The sequence below is a fragment of the Macrotis lagotis genome, chromosome 1, assembly GCF_037893015.1.
Source record: "Macrotis lagotis isolate mMagLag1 chromosome 1, bilby.v1.9.chrom.fasta, whole genome shotgun sequence".
Lineage (NCBI taxonomy): Eukaryota > Metazoa > Chordata > Mammalia > Peramelemorphia > Peramelidae > Macrotis > Macrotis lagotis.
Window position 1 is genome coordinate 481,274,143 of NC_133658.1, and position 20,846 is coordinate 481,294,988.

At 33.3% G+C, this 20,846-nt stretch overlaps 1 protein-coding gene across 1 annotated transcript in view; it reads left to right on the forward strand.

Annotated features, from left to right (window-relative positions):
* The window catches only part of OCA2 (OCA2 melanosomal transmembrane protein), a 511,247-nt gene that overhangs the window by 354,873 nt on the left and 135,528 nt on the right, over positions 1–20,846 (forward strand). Inside the window, exon 20 of the mRNA XM_074231942.1 lies at positions 3,146–3,239. Coding sequence (XP_074088043.1) covers positions 3,146–3,239 — 94 coding nt within the window. The remainder of the gene's footprint in view (positions 1–3,145; positions 3,240–20,846) is intronic.

Consider the following 20,846-nt stretch of genomic DNA (forward strand, 5'->3'; position numbering starts at 1 on the left):
CGATGATTGATCAGTTGCTATGGATTGTTAATATTACCTTCACAACATCTCTAACATTTATCCACTTCTCTTTGCTGATAATAGGACTATCCTAACTTAAGTCTTCATCACTTCTTACCTGAACAATATTATAATAGCTTCTGATTTGATCAGTCTTTCTATGACATGTTTCTTTCTCCTCCTCCTCTACATTATTGCCAAAATGAAAGCCTAGGAGTAAGGGTCTGACCCTGGTATTCTCTTGCTCAAAAAGATCTAGTAACTCTTTACTGCCTCTAACATAAAATGGTATCTTCTTTTTTTGACAGTTAACAATAATTTGACTCCAGTTTTACCTTTTCTGGATTTTTATATACAGTACTTCCTTTCACAAAAAGCCAAACTGGCTTCATTACTTTTCCTTACTTCATGTAGAATATCCATTTTCCATCTTTATATCTTAGTACAGATTCTCTCCCAGGCTTCTTGCTTATGCTTCTTTCTCTCTCCCTTCCCCCCTGTACATATACAGATATAGATATAGATATAGATATAGATATAGATATAGATCTATAGATATGTATACATTCACACACAGACACACACACACACACACATACACATATATATATATATTTTCACACACATTGGCCAATTGTTTCTCTATCACATGTGTATTATATAAATACAAGATTTTTGATTAAATATGATTATAATATGCATATTATATAAATATATCTACTTATTTCTATATGAACAAATTAGGGTCAGGAATCAGGAAGAATCAACTTCATTCAGATCTGAATTCAAATCTGTCCCCAGATACTTTATTAGCTGTGTGATAATAGGTAAGTTACTTTATAGGACTTTGCCTCAGTTTCCTCATCTATAAAATGAACTGAAAAAGGAAATGACAAACCAATCCTCTATTTCTGCCAAGAAGACTCAAAATCAGGAACAAATGAAAAGAGAGAAAGCATAATAGAATAGATGGGAGATGTGAGCAGGGTGGGAATAGGATGGAGGAAAATACAGTTAGCAGGAATTACTGTGGGAAAAGTTTTTGAAGCAAGTTTCTCTGACAAAAGTCTCATTCCTCAAATATATAAAGAACTGAATTAAATTTACAAAAATATTAACCATTCCTCAATTGATGGATGATCAAAGAATATAAACAGTTTTAAGATTAGATTATCAACGCAAATGTTTTAACTCACTATGATTGGAGAAATGCAAATTAAAACAATTAAAACAAAACCTTATGCCTATTAGACTGACAAATAGGTCAGAAAAGGAATATGACAAATGTTGGAGGGGATTTGGGGAAAATGAGACATTCATGAACTGATTCAACCATTCTGTAGTGAAATTTGTACCTATGCCCAGAGGATTATAAAATTGATGACCTAGCAAAGCCACTTTTAGTTCTGCATCCCAAAAGATGAAAAACAAAAAGCAAAGGTCCTATATATACAAGGATCTTTGTGGCAGCTGTCTTCTAAGGAATTGGATATTCAGGGGATTCCCTGAACAAATTGTGGTGTGTGATTATCATAGAATGCTATTCTGCTATAAGAAATGATGAACAGGATTCTCTCAGAAAAATCTGGACTTACAAGAGCTAATGCAAAGTGAAATGTATTGTCTACAACAGCGGTATTGTAGGAGGATCAACTGCAAATGACTTAATTTTTCTCAGCAATACAATGACCCAAGACAATTCTGAAGGTCTTATGATGAAATGTGCTATTCATCCCCATAGAAAAAGCTGATAATTTTCAGAATTCATATTGAAACATGCTATTTTTTACTTTATTTTTCGTTCTGACATTTGTTTTCTTCTACAACATGACTATTGTGGAAATGCTTTGCATGACTACAAATTTATAAACAAAATCAAATTTTTTTGATTTCTTAATGAAGGAAGGTGGGGAAGGAGGAAGAAAGAGAATTTGAAACAAAATTTTTAAATTGAACATTAAAATTTCTTTTACATGTAACTGAGGAAAAATAAAATAATAAATAAATAAATTAAAAAAATAAAACCAAAATCAACTCACAAATAGTTGAACAGATGTATTAGTGGCATTGCTAGGCCAATGGGTATGCATGGAATTATAGGTATTTGGTCATAGTTCCAAATTGCTCTACAGAATGGTTGAATCAGTTCACAATTCCACCAACAATACATTAATATTTCATTTTCCTCACATCCCCTCTAACATGGGGAAATCAGTCCTTGTGGTTTGCTTAGGCAGCCTTTGAAGTGCGGGACTGATAATGAGATAGAAAACTCAGATCTGTTCAAAAGTTAAGGAAATTTTAGTTTGGTGAATTGATGGATTCTTCCCATTGTGTTAATTTATTCAAACAGATATGGGTAAAAGTGGATTCTTTCTTTTTTCTGGATTTCCCTAGTTAGAGTGATATGGGTCTGAAACAAGTTTTTTTTTCACCAAAACTGAGTGATCAAGAGTCATATTCCCCAGTCCCACCTCCCTCTAATTGTAATATTCATTATTCTCATTTATGGTTATCACATCAGAGTTGATTGCCACCCTCATGGAAACCTATTCTTCCAAGGGCATATAAGTGTTGAGTTCCATAAGGTCCCATGAGGAATGTTTGACATTCTAGAGTGCCACTGACCCTTTTACTAAAAATATTTGCTAGCAATATTAATAAAATGATTATTTCTCCAAAAACTATGGTTCTTGAATTTTTTAGAGATAGAAGGAGGGAGGGAGGGAGGAAGGGAGGGAGGGAGAGAGAGAGAGAGAGAGAGAGAGAGAGAGAGAGAGAGAGAGAGAGAGAGAGAGAGAACACTAGACAAGCAGACAGAAAGAAACAGAGACTAAGAGAAAAATACATGACCAGTTTCTTTGTACATTTTGAGAGACTGTTCTTATTATCTGATTTTGTGATGAGTTGACTCAGAAAACAGCTGTGATCTTATATGGGGGGAAAAAAGAATTATGAGACTTGCAAACTACTACCTTGTCATTTGCATGCACTTCTTTTGAGTTGTGTGAACAGTAATGGACCTTGATCTTCCCTCTTGGTAATTGTCAAATCCAAAACCTGTGAACTAATCTAAATGTACATCTGGACAACATAATGGGAAACTGCCCCAAAGCTAAAATCACTTTTCTTTTTTGTTTTCCAGGTAATGGAACATTAATTGGTGCCTCAGCCAATGTTGTCTGTGCTGGAATTGCAGAACAGCATGGTTATGGCTTCTCTTTCATGGAATTTTTCAGGTATCTTTGTGAACTTGTTCTAGTTTTCTGCTTAACTATACCTTCACTATGCTGATCTTGGCTTTTTTTGTATTGAAAGAAACAGACACCCTCCAGCCCAAGCATTTAGACATTAGACTAAACATGGTTTTAGCCATTAAAGAATATGTAGAGTATGTGGAATTTGAGCAGTGAAAACAAATTAAAGCTTTATTGCTAGAATTAGCCTTGCATCACAAAGTGCGATTTCAGAAATCCTTTAGGACTTGAATGATTCAGATTGAAGTATGGTTTCTTTGGAGGGATAGAAAAACCAAGTGTAAGTGTTGAAAAATTGTCAGACCTTGCTGGATATGAGATTTCAGGTTCATTATTCTCAAGGGAAAATTCTCAAAGGATTTGTGTCCCATATGGATGATGATGTTGGTGCTGAAAAAAAATGCATGGTTTGACAGTCTTACATGTATTCTCGACATTGACATTTCATTACACACTGTTGTTGCCATTATTGGTTCTAGTCTATTTCTAAGAATCATCCTTACTTTGGTATTCTCATAACTATACCTCCGCAATAAAGATTGGTCATCTCACACCAGAATCTTTGTCAATGTTTTCCTAGATCTTGTCCTAGTGCTCCTTCTAAACCTAGTATCTGTCCCATCCAGGGTATACTCTGAACTAAATAAGATATTTGTTAATGTTTGTTGAAAGAATGTTGTTTTTTGTCATTTCCTTGTGAAAATTTTTCTACCAAAATTTCATATCGAATTCATTCTTCTCATTAGTTTTGAAGTTCACAAGTTTCCTTTAACTCCATTAAAAACAATTTTCTTTCACAAGCCAATGTAACAAATTACACCTTTAATGCAATTCCTTCTCTCCTGTGTCTGAAAACAAACTATTCTTACCTCTTCTTATCTATCTTACATATCCTTCCTTCTTTCATCAATTTCTTCCTTAGATCCATCTTATTTAGAAAATTGTTTTAAATTTATGTATTTTATTATATTGGGTTGAGTAGACAGAATTCACTCCCTTTGTCAAAGGGAAAAAAGCTAATTGACTATATTGTTGATTTATATTGTGTACATACATCTTACCACCTAAAGTTCTTAAGAACTCCTAGCTAATATGTAGTGTATTAAATAGTCATTCAATAGGAAGAACTTCACATTAACTATGATGAACTTGGAATTGAAGAATTGAATTCATGTTCTTTGCCTCTGGATATGGCATGATACAAGCAATATATATATATATAATATAGATATAGATATAGATATAGATATAGATATAGATATAGATATAGATATAGATATAGATATAGATATAGATATAGATATAGATATAGATATAGATATAGATATATGATTGTTTACTTTGCTCCCTAGTTCAGTGGCACTGAAAAATGAGGGTATAGCAAGAACAACTGATTCAGCAATTCTTTTTGTGGGTTTATTGAATACTTTGATTCTGGTTGGCAGAATTGCAATAATCTTTTAGAAACAACAAATTGTTTAATTTATTATATTTTTGCCTGAACAATATAGCAATAATATTAATCTTTCCAATTAAAGAGTTATCTTACCCTTTCTTGAGAGTTTATTGTTGTTCAATCTTTTTTTTTTTTTTCAGTTGTGCCTGACTCTTTGTGATCCCGTTTGGTGCTTCCTTGATAAAAATTCTGGAATGCTTTGGCATTTCCATCTCTAGCTCATCTTAAAGATAAGGAAACTGAAATAAGCAGGGTTAAGTAACATGCTCAAGGCCAGGGAGCTACTAAGTGTCTGAGATTACATTTAAACTCCTAAGATGAGTCTTCCTGACATCAGTTCAGCCACGCTGTGCCACCAAACTGCCCTTCTTGAGAGTACGATCAATAAAAGATGCAACCTAACAGCATCAGGAATGGATTTCATTGTCAGCAATAGAAATATAGACAGAAAAGCATTTCTACCCACTTATCAAGGCAGCTAGGTATTTCAGTGTGGGCTTAGGGTTAGAAAGACCTGAGTTTGGATCTTGCTTCATATAATTATTAGCTCTTTGACTTGAGGCAAATCATTTAACCTCTTATCACCTCAGTTCCTTATCTATAAAATGAGAATTGTAGAAATACCCAACTTCTTATAACCAGAGTTGTGAATAATAATAACAGTAATTATTATTAATAATTGCTAACATTTTCATAGTGCTTACAATGTATGAAGCTTTGGCTAAGTACTTAATAATTATTATCTCAATTTGATCTTCACACAACCCTAGAAGATTGCTACTGTTATTATTCTTAAATTACAGATGAGGAAGTAGAGACAAACAGAGCCCAAGTAATTTGTCCAGGGTCACATAGCCAGTAAGTGTGTGTAGTGTATTTGAATTCTGGTTTTCCTGATTCTAGGTCTAGTGCTGCCTAGCTGCCTCATTGTGAGGATAAAATGAGATAATCAATCAAAAATATTTATTAACTGATCACTATATGTCACCCACTCTGCTAAGTATTGAAGATAAAAAAAGGCAAAACCAATCCCTGCTCTCAAGGAACTCACAATCTAATAGGAGATAACATATATATATATATATATATATATATATATATATATATATATATATATATATATATATGTGTGTGTGTGTGTGTGTGTGTGTGTGTGTGTGTCTATATATAGTGTACTTTGCAAACATTGAAGTATAAATTCTAGCTATCAATTTTTTGTCCTCTCTACTTCAAAATATATCAACAAAAAGAAATTCATGTAAAATAACATGGAAGGTATAAAGAAATCAAATTGGTGGTAATCAGTTTAAAAACGAAAAAGAATGCTTAGGGTTATGACTTCTAAGATTCTTAGCTGTTAACATCTGTTGAAATACAAGACCTACTAAAATACCTGTTCCCAAGCCAATCTTGCCCTCAGTGTATACTCTGGTCAGGTATCTCCCAGATATGAATACCAGAAGGACCACATATGACAAGGATGTGGCTAGGAAAGGAAAAGACTGGTTTAAAAAATGTCTAATCATGCCTATTCACTTTACAAAGAATTAATTTAAGATATTTTATATTTCCAAATAATCTCCTTTCTTCCCATTTTCTTTGCTGATGTATAATATATATGCCTTTGCTTTACGAATTGAAAAAATATTATCATCCTCATGTTACCTCAATTAAAGTATTTTCTACATTCATCCTGTAATAAAAATATGGCTGAGAAAAGACTGTGGGCATACAAGGCTATCTGAATAGTCCCATGTTCATGCAAATTAAAAAAAACATGAGGAATATATAATATTATTTGAGCATATGAGAATTAATTTTACCTTTCTTTTAAAAAGAAGCTTTCATTTTATTGTAAATTTACTCTGCTTAAAGCTTTTATAATCTGCTAATTGTATTTCTTTTTGAATCACCTAATTAGATTTAATGGAGGCCAACAAATTACAAGGAAACAAAAAATAAATAAATAAATTACAAGGAAACATTTTTCTGGAGAAATTGGATTAGTGAGAAATTTTGCAAATTAAAATATGTTTAGTAGCAAAATCAAGTCTATGATGATTTTTTAAAAGGAAAGTTTAAGCTCTCAAGGAATCAACTCTAAAATTATTTTAAAAAGAATTTGAAAATGCTTTTTATATCACTTAGTGTTTTTGAAAAGGATCACAAAGCCAGTGGCATAGATTTTGAAACCAATTTCATTGTCAAGCGGTTTTTATTAAGCATCCATTTTCTTAGTGCTCTCTTGGGACCTCTGCCCAACAAGTTAAAAAGGAATAAAAGTTCTCACATTTTCCAACATTGAAAACTGATACTAATAGTGGGGTACAAGCTCTTACCAACTTTTGCACTGGACAGGTTGCTTTGGATTAAGCCAGAAAAATCATTCTCTCTGGGTAATTTGAAAACTATCACTGTCAAATGAGAAAATGTCAAAAATTAAATCATTCCCCTTGAGCGTGAGTTCCTTAATATTTCCCATTCTGAATTTCAGAAGTAACAGAAAAAGAGGGATAATTAAGACATATTCCATGGTTCCTTTCTTTCTCTTCCTCCTTCTACCCTTCCTGCCTTTCATTTCCTCCTTTTGCCCTTCCTTCTCTTCTTCCCTCTTTTTCTTCTCCCCCATCCCTTTCCTCTCTTTCTTCCCCTCTCCTACCTCTTTCGCCTCTCATTAATATTGATCTTATCTCTTAAAGATAAAGTCCTTTTTTTAGTAATCATTCTTGACTTCTCTGAGGTACTTGACATTACTATTTCCTTCTCCTAAATACTATTTCTTCATAATTATCATAGTTAACATTTATAGTATTTTTGTTTGCCAGACACTGTTGAGTGCTTTATAATTATTTATTTTATAATTTTGCTATTTTTATATTTATAATGATTAATTTTGTTATTATATTTTTCCAAGAATTTGAGTGACATGACTCTGGTTTTTCTCTTAACTGCATGACTGCTCCTTATTTTAATGGATTATTCACTTTTTTCTCCCTTTTTTACTATGAGTGTTCCCAAGGCTCTCACTTTGGCCTTCTCTTTTCTTACTAAACTCTCTCTCTTGACTTTATCAATTCTCATGTATTCCATGATTGTATCCAGGCAAATGTCTTCCAAATCTAGGTAACCTGTCCTGTATAAACTACCAGTAGACATTCTTTTCACAGACATTTCAAACTACATGCCCAAAACTAAACTCATTATCTTCCCTCTTAAATGCTGTTCTCCTCCAAACTTATTTTTTTTTTCTGTTGAGGGCACTTCAATAATGAATGTCATCATGTATGTGTCATTCTTACTTCTTCCCTCTTCCTTCTCCCACTTCCCTTCTCCATTTATAAGTAATTGCCAAATCTTGATTTGACTCTACATATTTGCATGGCCACTTCCCTAGTTTAGGTCTTTGTGTCACCTTTCATTTAGACTATTGGAGGACTCTCTTAATTTGTTTTCAAGTTCCAAATCTTCTTTTTTAATATACTCTACACAACAGAGTATAAATAATCTTCCTAAAGAATAAGTTTTAAAGTGATTCCCTTGCTCAAGAAGCTTTGATGGTTCCCTATTACCTCTAGGGCGAATTTTATATAAACTTTACTGCTTACTACTTAGAGTCATTTCCATCTTAGATTTAAATTTTCTTTCTAGATTAATGTGAATATACTGTATTCTAAACAAAATGGTCTACCTGCCATTCAGTGTATGTGACACTGGTTCTGCCATTGTATTTCCTTTTGAACCATTTGATTAGATTTTTAGGAGCTCAGCAAATTACAAGGAAGCAAAAATATTAAATTACAAGGAAGCATTTTTTCTAGAGAAACTGATTGGATTACATGTCTAAGTAAAGTCTGTCCACTGTGCCTTTAATGATAAACTTCCAACTCTTAGAAGGCTTGTTATTGATAAGATTCAGCTTAAGAACCAACTCCTATAGGAAGCCTTATCTCAATTGCCTAATTCTTGGTGACTTTCGCCTTCTCAAATTATTATGTACATACTTAAATGGTTATGTATACAGTGTGAGATCACTTTGGATCACACAGCAAGTAAGTGTCTGTGGTTGAATTTGAACTAAGAATTTTCTAACTTCCAATCCCATGCTTTATGTACTACACTAGGTAAATGCTTCATAAGGAAGGGAAAGTAGACTAGAACATAAACATTGACCATAAATCTTGAATGATGTGAAAATAGTCTGGAAAGAAAGATTAGAGTCATATTTTGGAGAATTTTTACTGTTAAATGGGGGAGTTTAATGTTTAATTATATTAGTAATAAAAATCCATTGAAGCTTATAGAGGAAAGAACATGGTCAGGCCTGTCATTGAGAAATATCAATGATGCAGGTATGGGGAAAATAAATTTGAAAGGAGAGAGACTGAAGGAAGAGGAAGTTATCAGGAGGATATTGCAATTGGCTAGGAAAGACATGATAAAGTTCCAAGCTTGGGTAATGATAATATTAGGAGAGAAAGAATGGATGTGAGTAATACTGAAATAATATCATAAAACTTAAGTTATCAATAGACATTTATTAAGCATCTTTGTATTCCAGACATTGTGTCAGGTATAGGGAAAACAAGGGTAAAAGACAATTACTGCTTTCAAGAAGTTCATGTTCTAATAGGGGAGAGGACAGGCAAACAACTGTATATAAGCAAACTATATCCCAGATAGATTAGTTAATTAGCAGGGAAAAGGCATTAGAATGGGAGGGATTTCTGGGAGAATGTGGGTTTTAGCAGAGATGTAAAGGAAGTCAGGGCAACCAGGAGACAGCCATAGAAAGTCATTGGACATATGGAGAAGAGAGTATCAAAGTGAAATCTCACATGATAAACCTCAGTTATCAGAAGGATGATAATACTCTAGAAATAAATAGGAAAGTTGGAAAGATGGTTAGCAAAGATAGAAAGAGAAGAAAACATTATATTGTACTTTGATCATACTGAAGTTGAAATATGTATCGACAATCAGGTGGAAATGTTCACTAGTTAGCTCCTGGAAGAGAATGAGATCTCAGGAGAGACATATAGGTTGGTTAGTTACATATGGGAGCCATATGCATAAAGAAGATTGTTAACTTTGGAGGAATTGTCGAGATTATCAAGAAAAAGTTTGCATGGAGAGAGATAAGATTAAAAAGACCTAGCATAGAGTCTTGAAATACAGAGGGGGTGGAATACTAATGATATTCTACAAGGGGAGAATAAGAAGAAATGGTTAAGTATCAGAAAACCAATAGGGAACATATCACAAAAACTCGGGAAGAAGAGAATATACAGGATTTCATCTGTGTTGAACATTGAAGAGTTTATGAAGGGTAAGGAATAAGAAAAGGACATTGGATTTTATAATTGAGAGACTGATGAAAACTTTGGTGAGAGCAGATACAGCAGAGTATTGTGAGGATGAAATCGAAAGTCATGAAATTTAGAAGTGGGGGGATGGGGGTGAAGAGGAGATAAAGAAATGGGAAAGGAAATTAATCCATTGATTTGGAGAATTCTCAGATGAGGAATATAAACCTACTAATACTGACAACTTTTTCTAACAGTTTGATTTTTTGGAAATTGGAGAGACATAGGATGATAACTTGAAAAAATTTTAGTGCTGGCTTGAAGGAATTTTAGTGATAGAACATTGAACGAAGGTTTCATAAGGATAGGAAGATTTCAATTTATTTGTAGGCTTCAGAGAAATAGATAATGAATAAAAAAGATTGAAGAAAAGAGGGAAAAATGATTGATTATGCAGCCTCCTGAAGGAGAGAGGACAGTATGAAATCAAGAATACATGAAAAGGATTGACTTTGTGAAGAAGAGTCATTCTTTTTTCTGAGACTAGAATTAACTATAAAATGAGAGATTATGAGGCAGTTTAAGAGCCAAAGTGGTGTGGTGGGTAGAGCAATGCAGCTGGAGTCAGAAAAACCTGAGTTCCAAGCCATCTTCAGATATTTACTGTCTGTGTATTCTGGGCAAGTCTCTTAACCTCTGTCTACCTCTGTTTACTTATCTATAAAATGGGGATAGTAATTACTTTTACTTCCCAGAGTTATTGTGGGAATAAAATATTAATATTTAAAAGTACTTTGCAAACTTTTAAAATATATCATTGCTATTAATAAATAATGTTTCATGGTCTTCCATTGACAAGGAAAGTCTTCTGTTTTGTTGGAAGGAAAAAGTAGTAGTATTGTGCTTACATGTTGTGCTCCCCCATTAAAATGTAAGCTTCTTCAGGACTGGGATACTTTTTTCCTTTTTTCCTTTGTATCCCCAAAGCTTGGTACAATGCCTGGCTGATGATAGACAATGAATGCTTGTTGATTGACTTGTTAATTATATCATGCTACCACTATATTTTCTAATTCGCTATTCTTTTTCCTTGGACTGAGTTACAAATAAATATGCTCTATTAACTTTACTTGAATCCAAATTTAAATTTGATCTTTGTCTATCATCACCACTCTATATTTAAGAAATGATTCCAAAGTTGTTACATGTGTTACAGACATCCAACCTGAAATTTCCCTGAGATGTTGTATTAGCTGAATTCTATCCTGTAAGGCTTTTTGTTGGCTACAACTAATCAGAATGATGTAGCTTGTATACAAAACACAATTAGGTGGAATGATGATAGTAATAGTTTTCATTTATACAGCATTTCATCAACTGTTTATACATGCTTTACTGTTGTTTGATCATACATCAACTCTATGAAGAAGACAGCTTTAATATCCTCCATCTAGACCACTTAATTTAAATTATAAGCAGAACAGAACTTAAAAGAAACAAACCATGGTCAACATGATAATATCAAATGACAAGAATAAATCAGTAATTGGGGAGGACTCTAATAAACAAGATGTGGATAACTATAATACATTCGCATTTTATCTTCTGAAATGTTTTTTATAAACTAAATCAATATATAATAACTGCTTGAAAACACCAAAAAGTTTAATATTAATGATCTTCACAGAAACTCTTTAGTCTGAATAAAGATGGCTATAGTTCTAATGTTCCAAACTCTGAGAGAAAGCAATAGAGAGATTTTGTTTGTGTATACATAGAAACATACATATATACACACAAACATATATGGACATTCATATATATATATATGAATGTCCATATATCTCCTTGTTTGTATGTCAAGAATAATGAGGCTACATACACACACACACACACACACACAATAATCAAAGTCTAATTTTCCTGATTAGGGCAGAAGTTAGCATTAAATTTAACCTTCAAGAAGTACCATTTGGAACTACATTATAGTTAAACTGGAATAGATATAATGTCTAATCAAAGACAGGGTCATTTGGTATCTTTTCAGATTTGCTAAGCATTCTTAGTTACTAAGATTTTTAAATATTTCACTCATTCAAAATTTTTGAACATCATTTATATGGATAACACTGATCTAAGGGAAAAAGAGTTCCTTTTCTTCTCAGAATTTATTCTTTAGTCGAAGAGATAAGAAATACCACTACAAAACAGTTAAGTAAAGCTATGAGGCAATATGGAGAGAAATATCAAAATGTATAGATAATGTGTATTAAAGAGCTTCAGAAATGTAGGTAATCACTACCAATCAGTGCTAAGAGGGAGAACTTTTTAAAAGGAAGCAGGGTTTGTCCTGAACTATACAAGATATTATGGGGAGATACGAAAGCAGATCCATAGTAAGTGATTGTGGTATCCTAGAAAAGCACCATGAAACCTGCCTGAAGCAATCAGCATGAAAGAGCTCCTCATATGAACCTTGAAGACTATTGAGGAACTTACCTGGGGTGTGGCTAATAGTATTGGGAGAGGGGAACAGAAGGAATCATGCCATTTTGGTGACTTCTTATTTTAATTAATTATTTTTAACTAATTAAATGTCAAGCTCAGCTTTTTCTCTCTGCTGAAGATAAGGACTGTCAGCATCTGTAAAATTTAAGATCCACAGGATAAAGCCTTATTATTCTTGTCATATAAACAAATACTCAACAACCATTTAAGTGCCTCCCAAGGGTTTGCAAGTGCCTCTCTGCTAAAGAGAGAAGCACAAAGAACTAAACAATCCCACTGCGATTATTTTCTAATGGCAGAGATAGTACATACAGATATGCATATACATATATGTCAGTTGCTTCAGTTCTTTTATATTTTTGTTGACAAAGGAAGAAGTTGAACCTAATGTTTAAAGGACCCCATCCAGTAGTTTGCTCAGTAGATTGAATAGTTACTGTTTCCTCATCTGCATAATGAGTTGAAAGGAAATGGAAAACCACTATTTTATTTTTGCTAAGAAAACCCCAAATGGGTCATGAATCAAACAAGACTGAAATAACTGAACAATATGCAACTCTATCTATGCTCCAACTTAATTTAAGGAGGTGGGAAGATAGGGTTTGTGAGATAATCTGCTTGATCTTTTTTCTCTTTGTGACTCAAAGGATACAAAGGAGAGTTTAATGCTGCTTCCAGTATTCTTCTATAGCCGATATCCAACTCTGGCACTACTACTGATTACACTGGGGTTTTATGGTGGCAGGGCATCTATTATACTGGTAAATTAGTTTTTCTCACCAAAAACAGAAAATCAAACCACAAATTTTATGGTTAACCTTATCTTCTGACCTGTTATGCTTTTAGTCAACTCCTTGTTGCTGGAATCTATAACTGGTATAAGGCAGCTATAGCACATAGTGTCACTGCACCAATTATTTCTGCATCATTTTCCTTCTTAAAGGAATTTTTATTCTGTAATACTTTTAGTATAATTGAACCTACTCCTTCTAGAACAGGAAGGAGGATCCTCATTTATTAGGAAATGAAATAACAAATTTCTCATTTTAGGGGACAATTTTGACCGTTAACAATTCATGTTTTTCCAATTTCCATTCCTTCAAATTTTTATTTTCTCTTAATTCCTTTCTTAACCCTCTTTTATTTTTCCATCATTTGAACCTTCATTCCAGTTTTTTCCTTCTTATTTGATCCTTACATTTAATAAAATTACTTCTCTAGTGTCTTCCCATGTTATGTTTCTATACTGTTATCCCCTCACTATATTTTATTTTCATTGTTATTCTCCTTTATCATCTGAAGCTCCCTTTAAACTAGCAGAAGTAATAATAATAATAATGCCTCATTTTTTTTTGTTTTTGAAGGGCAGAGAACATTTCTAGACTTATGCTTACATCAGCATAGGTAACCCCCTGTAAGGTGAAGATTATTATTATTATTGTTGTTATTGTTATTATTATTATTATTTTTAGTTTTTGCAAGGCAATGGGGTTAAGTGGCTTGCCCAAGGCCACACAGCTAGGTAATTATTAAGTGTGAGGCTGGATTTGAACTAAGGTCCTCCTAATGCCAGGGCCGGTGCTCTATCCACTATGCCACTTAGCTTCCCCTTAAGGTGAAGATTATTGATGCTTTCACAACTTAAAATTTTCAAAAACTTTTTATTCATTTAAGGCAATGGCTTAAGAGTGACTTTCCTAAGGTCACACAGCTAGGCAATTATTAAGTGTGAGGCTGGATTTGAACTCAGGTCCTCCTGACTCCTGGGCTGCTCTATCCACTATGCCACCTAGCTGTCTATTCAACTTAAGAGTTTTAGAGAAATGTGTGTGGGGGGTAATGAAAGGCTAAATGAGTTGCCCAGGGCCACATAACTGATAAAAATTCACCATGCTATACTATTTCTCTTCAGTTCTTTAAAATTTACAAAATGCTTTCAATACATTGCCTTAAAAGATCTTTACATTAGCTGTGTGGGGTAAACAAGCTATATCATTCCTGATTTACAAAGGAGGAAACAGACAGAAAATATTTAAGTGACTTGCCTAATGACACATAAAAGTAGAAAATTTACATCTTATGGCTATAAATACATTTTTTAGTATACCACAAATTTTTTAAATTCTCTATTCACATTTCTATTACGTTTTTGGAATATGATTAGGGAAAGTTTAGTTTTGGGGTTTGTGAACATATTCAGAATCTCATTTTCAATCTCAAAAATATTTTGGTGTAAGAAATACAATTTAGAATTTTCTTCTATAGCTGTTATAAATAAAAGTTTGTAGAAAGAATGGTATAACTGTCTTTTTATATAGATCAAGGAGGAGATTATTCTTTGTTTGAAATCTTGGGCTGTCTCTAAATGTCTTTTTTTCCTTCTAAATCTGATTCTATGTAATCTGATCTTATAAGTAGAATGAGACAATTCCAACAAGGCCCATCTGCACCCAAATATTTCTTTCAAAGGTATATAAAAGGTACCTAAAGTACCATCACTAGAAATTCATTGTTTTCTACTTTTTTGAATGGCATTTATTAAAGAACAAATACATAGGGAAGATGTCATAGCTTAAATTCTTATCAACTACACCAGCAACTTAATTAATGGTTAAATTAATTAGTGGTTAAATGTCAAGAGTCCTGGACTTGGAGTCAGGAACACCTTAGATTCAAATTCAATGTCTAACACTTAACAGCTGTATGACCTCAGGCAAGTCGCTTAACCTCTTTTATCCTGTTTCCTCATGTAGAAAATGGGAATGATATTAGAAACTATCTCTCAGGATAGTTGTGAGGATCAAATGAGCCTAACATATATAAAGCTCTTTATAAATCTTAAAACTATTTTATACATTCCAAATATTATTGTTTTTCTTGATGTTATCAATTTATTAATGAGGACAGATATCTTTCTAAAGAAATCTTAAGGGGCAGCTAGGTGGTGCAGTGAATAGAACACCGGCCCTGGAGTCAGGAGTACCTGAGTTCAAATCCGGCCTCAGGTACTTAATAATGACCTAGCTGTGTGGCCTTGGGAAAGCCACTTAACCCCTCCCCCATTGCCTTACAAAAAAAAAAACCTTAAAAAAAGTAAGAAATCTTAATATTTTTTCCAATATAATGTAACATAATTTTCACATTTTTTCTAAAATTGTGTTCAAAATTCATTCCCTCCCTTTCTCCAGTAGAAAAGGCAAACAGTTTTATATAGTTTATACATTTGCAGTCAGGTAAAACATTTTCATGTAAGTTATTTTATAAAAGAAAACAGAGAAAAATGAAAAACCCAGAAAAATAAAGAAAAAAGAGAACTTTGATATGCATTTAACACCTTTTATCATATACCCTACATAATTGTCCTGGATCATTGTATTGCTGAGAATAACTAAGTTATTCATAGCAGATAATTTTTTTTTAGAAATCAGTCTTCTGTATTCAATTCACACCTGTTTCATATATATATATATATATATATATGTATATATATATATATGTATATATATGTATATACATGTATATATACTCATTTTTAAAATATCTAAATCCATATATCTATATCCATCCATACAGTTATACATATATAGGTACATATATATATATATATATGTATATATATATATATATATATATATATGTATATATATATGTATATATATGGTTCTTTTAACTGCCTAATAATGAGAAAGTTCTTCTGAGTTACAAGAATCATCTTCCCATGAAGAAATGTAAATAGTTTAGCTTTTCTAATTCTCTTTTGATTTCCCTTTCCTTTTTCCTTTTTATGTTTCTTATAAGTCTAATATTTGGAAGACAAATTTTCTAATCAGCTTTGGTCATTTTATCAGGAATGCTTGAAAGTCCTCTGTTTATTGAATGTCCAATTTTTCCCCCTGAACAACTGTACCCAGTTTTGTTGGGTAGGTTATTATATGGTTATAATCCTGGCACCTTTGCCTTCCAGAATATCACATTCCAAGCAATCTGATTCTTTATTGTAAAAGCTGCTAAATCCTGTGTTATCCTGAATATGGCTCTATTACATTCAAATTGTTTCCTTTTGCTTCCTTCATGTCTGGAATCTCCTGGGAGTTTTCTTTTTTGGTATCTCATTCAGGAGGTGATTGGTAGATTCTTTAAATTTCTATTTTACTCTCTAGAATATCAGCATATTTTTAACCTTGATAATTTCTTGAAAGATGCTCTCTAGGTTCTTTTTTTCTATCAGCTTATAACTTTCAGGTAGTCCAAAAAATTTTAAATTATCTCTTCTGGATCTATTTTCCAGGATCTATTTCTAATGGGATATTTCAAATTTTCTTCTCTTTTTACATTCTTTTGATTTTGTTTGATTGTTTCTTGATGTCTCATAAGGTCATTAGTTCCCTTTGTCCAATTCTAACTTTTAAAGAATGATTTTCTTCAGGGAGCTTTTGTACCTCCTTTTCCATTTGGCCAGTTATAATATTTAGGGAGGTCTCTCAGTGAATTTTTGATATCTTTCTTCATTTTGTATATCTTTGTTTCCATTCTGCCTTTCAAGACTTCTCTTCTAAGAAAACATGCTTCTTTCAAGACATTCTTCTCTTTTTGCCTCTTTTTTTGCCATTTGACCTATTATGTTTTCTAAGGCATTATTTTCTTCAATATTTTGGTATCTTCTTGACCAAATTATTGACTCTTTATTCATGATTTCCTTACATCATTCTCACTTCTCTTTCCAGTTTTTTTTCCCTCTATCTCTCTTCCTTGATTTTCTAAAATCTTTTTTGAGCTCCTCCATGTCCTAAGACCAATTCGTATTTTTCTTTGAGGCATTGGAAGCAAGGATTTGGACTTTGTTGTCTTCTAAGTTTGTATTTTGATGTTCCTTGTTACCATAGTAACTTTTTGTGAGCAGAATTTTTTTCTGTTGTTTGCTCATTTTCCAGACTATTTTTTGACTTTTAAGTCTATGCTGAAGTGGTACTCTGCTTTCTAAGTGGAGGGTGCATTGTCCCAAACTTTAGGGTTTTTTTTGTATAGCTGTTTTCAGAGATAATTCTGCGAACCTGTAAATTTGGGGTTATTACAAGATGATATGATCTGATATGTTCAGGAAAGGGCTGTTCTCTGCTATGCCTTGATTTGTGAGCAACTCCACATGTTCTTTCCAACCCTGGAACTGTTACTCCCCTGTGTCTGTAAGCTCTGATGTGCTAGGGCTCCTCTTTACACTGAGACTAAAACCAGAACTAAGACCCAGATCCAAGCACAGGCAATATAACAGAGACCTACCCTTGGTGCTAGTGAAGGTAGCCTTGAAAAATCTCCTTTTAACCTGTTGTCTGAAGCTGCCACTGCTGTCATTAATTCAATCACCCTGAAGCCTAATCCTGCTTTGTTGGAACCCAGTCTGCATTGGAAGGTCCTGTTCTGAACTACGCTCCTTTTTTGTCCTGGTGAAACCTGGTGTAATCTTTGTTATCTTGGACTGGAAAATTGGTTTTATCTGTCTTTGTGTGGGGTTTCACTTGACTCCTCCTCCAGAGATAGCTATCCCAGAGACAAAGAATAAGCCTCTTAGGTAATGTGAGGTATATGAGATTTAGCATGGTCACTAGGGATGAATGAAAAAGCAGCAAACATGCAGAAGGAATATTCCAAAGATGTTTTTCTTCTTTCTGGTTTTACCCTACTCGCAAGCATGGTATCTGGTCTATCACAAGAATCTCCATGGTCTTCTTTTAAGATCTTCCTCCTACCCTAGTCAAGTCAGATTTAGATCAAATTTATTTTCTTTTCCCAGCATCAGCAGAAGAAAAACACTATAGAATGACAAGAAAAAAATATAAATTTATTCCTAAAAGCTAAAAAGTGCATGCTTATTTTACTGGAATTGCTATTTTAGAGCCACAAAATAATTTTGTTTCATAATTAATCTTATCAAATGACTAAGCATACTTTCAACAATAATGATTTCTTCAGATGAAGTGCTGGACAGCCCCACATCTGGGGGTAATAAAACAAATGAGAGGCCTTTTTTAGGACTTAAATTGACTCATTCAAAATGATAATTGTTTTTCAAAACTTTTCAGTTTCATCCTTCTTAAAAGAATAGCATTCTAGTTATTCTTGGCTTATTGGAGTGATAGGGTACAGTAGAAAACAAGCAGCTTTGGAATCAAAGGAAATGACTTTGAATCCTACTCTGGTATTTTCTGTGTGACCTTGAACAGGTCTATTAATCTCTTTGAGGCTCATTTCCTCATCTTTAGAATGAGGGGATTAGTAGAGTGGCTTCCTATCACCCACAATAGCTCTGGTGTGGGTCTGGGCATGAATTTCCAAGAGACAGGTCAGGTAGACAAACATACCCAAACACAAAAGTTTGGGAAGTGAAAATCTACCAACTTTATTTTTGGAAACTCAGACTTTTTATAGCAAAAACGTATCTCAGGAATGACCAGTTAAAGGAGACCCAGTTTTACAAGTTCCTGGGTAAATTTACAATATTTGTTCTTAGAAAACTGTATGCTTCTCTATCAAAGAAACCTTTTACAACCATCCTGGAGCCACAGATTATCCTAGGTCAGGTCACTGGTGAGCCAAAGGATCCATACATTTTGAAATCCCATCCATACCCTTGGTGGGTATTTTAGCAAATTTTGGTTTTCTTATAATCTTTGAAATATCCAATCATGAGGGCAATATCTGGCCCTGTGCATGCAGTCATAGACAATTTCTTTTCTGAATAAGATATTTTGTGCAACATCTTATTCCATTGTATATACTTTATCTCATCTATAGCTGCCATAGCCTTCTATATCTCTGAATTAGCTAACCCTATTTTGGGGGTATATAATTGGTTTAATATAGCCTGGAATACCCCATGAAACAACTTTATCAGGAGAATTTCCCACCTGTAGCAAAATAGAATGATCATAAACTCTTCTATTTGGGGTATGACAGGCAACCCAACAGTTCAACCCCAAAACATTCATTTTTTTGAAATCCCAAGCATATAAAATTAAACAAGTAAATTCTATAGGAAATATCTTTCTTCCTTCAATACTTTCTTCAAATGGAATTCCTGATATTTCTAAGGTCCTAAATGTTACCATGTTATAAATATTTGGATGAGTTGAATGTTTAGTTTTACTTAATTTAACACATGGTTCAACCATACACTTTTTATAAAAAAAAATATAGGTATCACAGTATTTAAACAAGAGAAATTATGCCTAAATTTTCTTTTCAGCTTCTCTTCTTTGATATCTCCAGTAGGAACTTTGTTATATCCCAAATAATCAGTATCATACCCAATACAATTTCAACCATACTCTCTTCACATTGTAGCGCAGTGACCCATGGAGGGTTTTGAACTTAGGTCTGATATTCAATTCCTTTTACAATTCCCAAATTGTCCATGAGTCATAAATTGTCCCATAAGTCCATGATATATTCTCCTCTCATCTTTTCCTTTTTGATTTCTTAAGTGTAAATTATTCATTTTCTGTATTACTTGATTCATCTGGTCTGCATGGCCTGATATTTCTTTCTGGTACCCAGATGGTTTCTCCATCTGTGCACAAAACAGAAGCATACCCTCGACCCCAGGTTAATAAAGGATCCAGTCATTTCATTGTTGATGCTTTAGGATCCTTCCGTGTGACCATGCCCTTCTCTTCATGTTGCATATCCTAAAAAATCTTTCTGCAAGTTTTAATTGTTTATCATTCAATGTTAAAAACTTCATGGTACATAAGGCAAGATTACTCTCCTTCCTTGTTTCCCCTTTGTCCCTATATATTCTCCCTTCTTTTGTACTTCCAGAAATCTCTTTAAGATCTTTATGTTTTCTTTCTACTAAAGCTTGACCAGTGGGGTTATAGGGAATACCTGTAATATGTAGTATATTGTAATATAGGCAGAATTGTTTAAATGTCATAGAAGTATATCCAGGACCATTATCTGTTTTTATGGCTTTTGGTATCACTGCAAAAGCAAAACAATGAAATAAATGATCAATCACAACTTGTGTAGCCTCTGAACTTTGTGCTGTTGCCATTGCACGTGAACTAAATATATCTACAGTAACATGAGTAAATTTCATTTTTCCAAAAGGTGCATAATGAGTCACATCCATCTGCCACAATTCATTAGGAACCTGGCCTCTAGGATTCTTAGAATAATTTGGAGGGGGTAGGTAAATATGGAATGCATAGTTGACAGGACATTACTATATTCCTTGCTTCCTCTCTGGTGATTTTAAATTCTTTCCTTAATAAAGAGGCATTCTAGTGAAATTTTTTGTGACACTGCCTAGCTTGCTGTTCTACT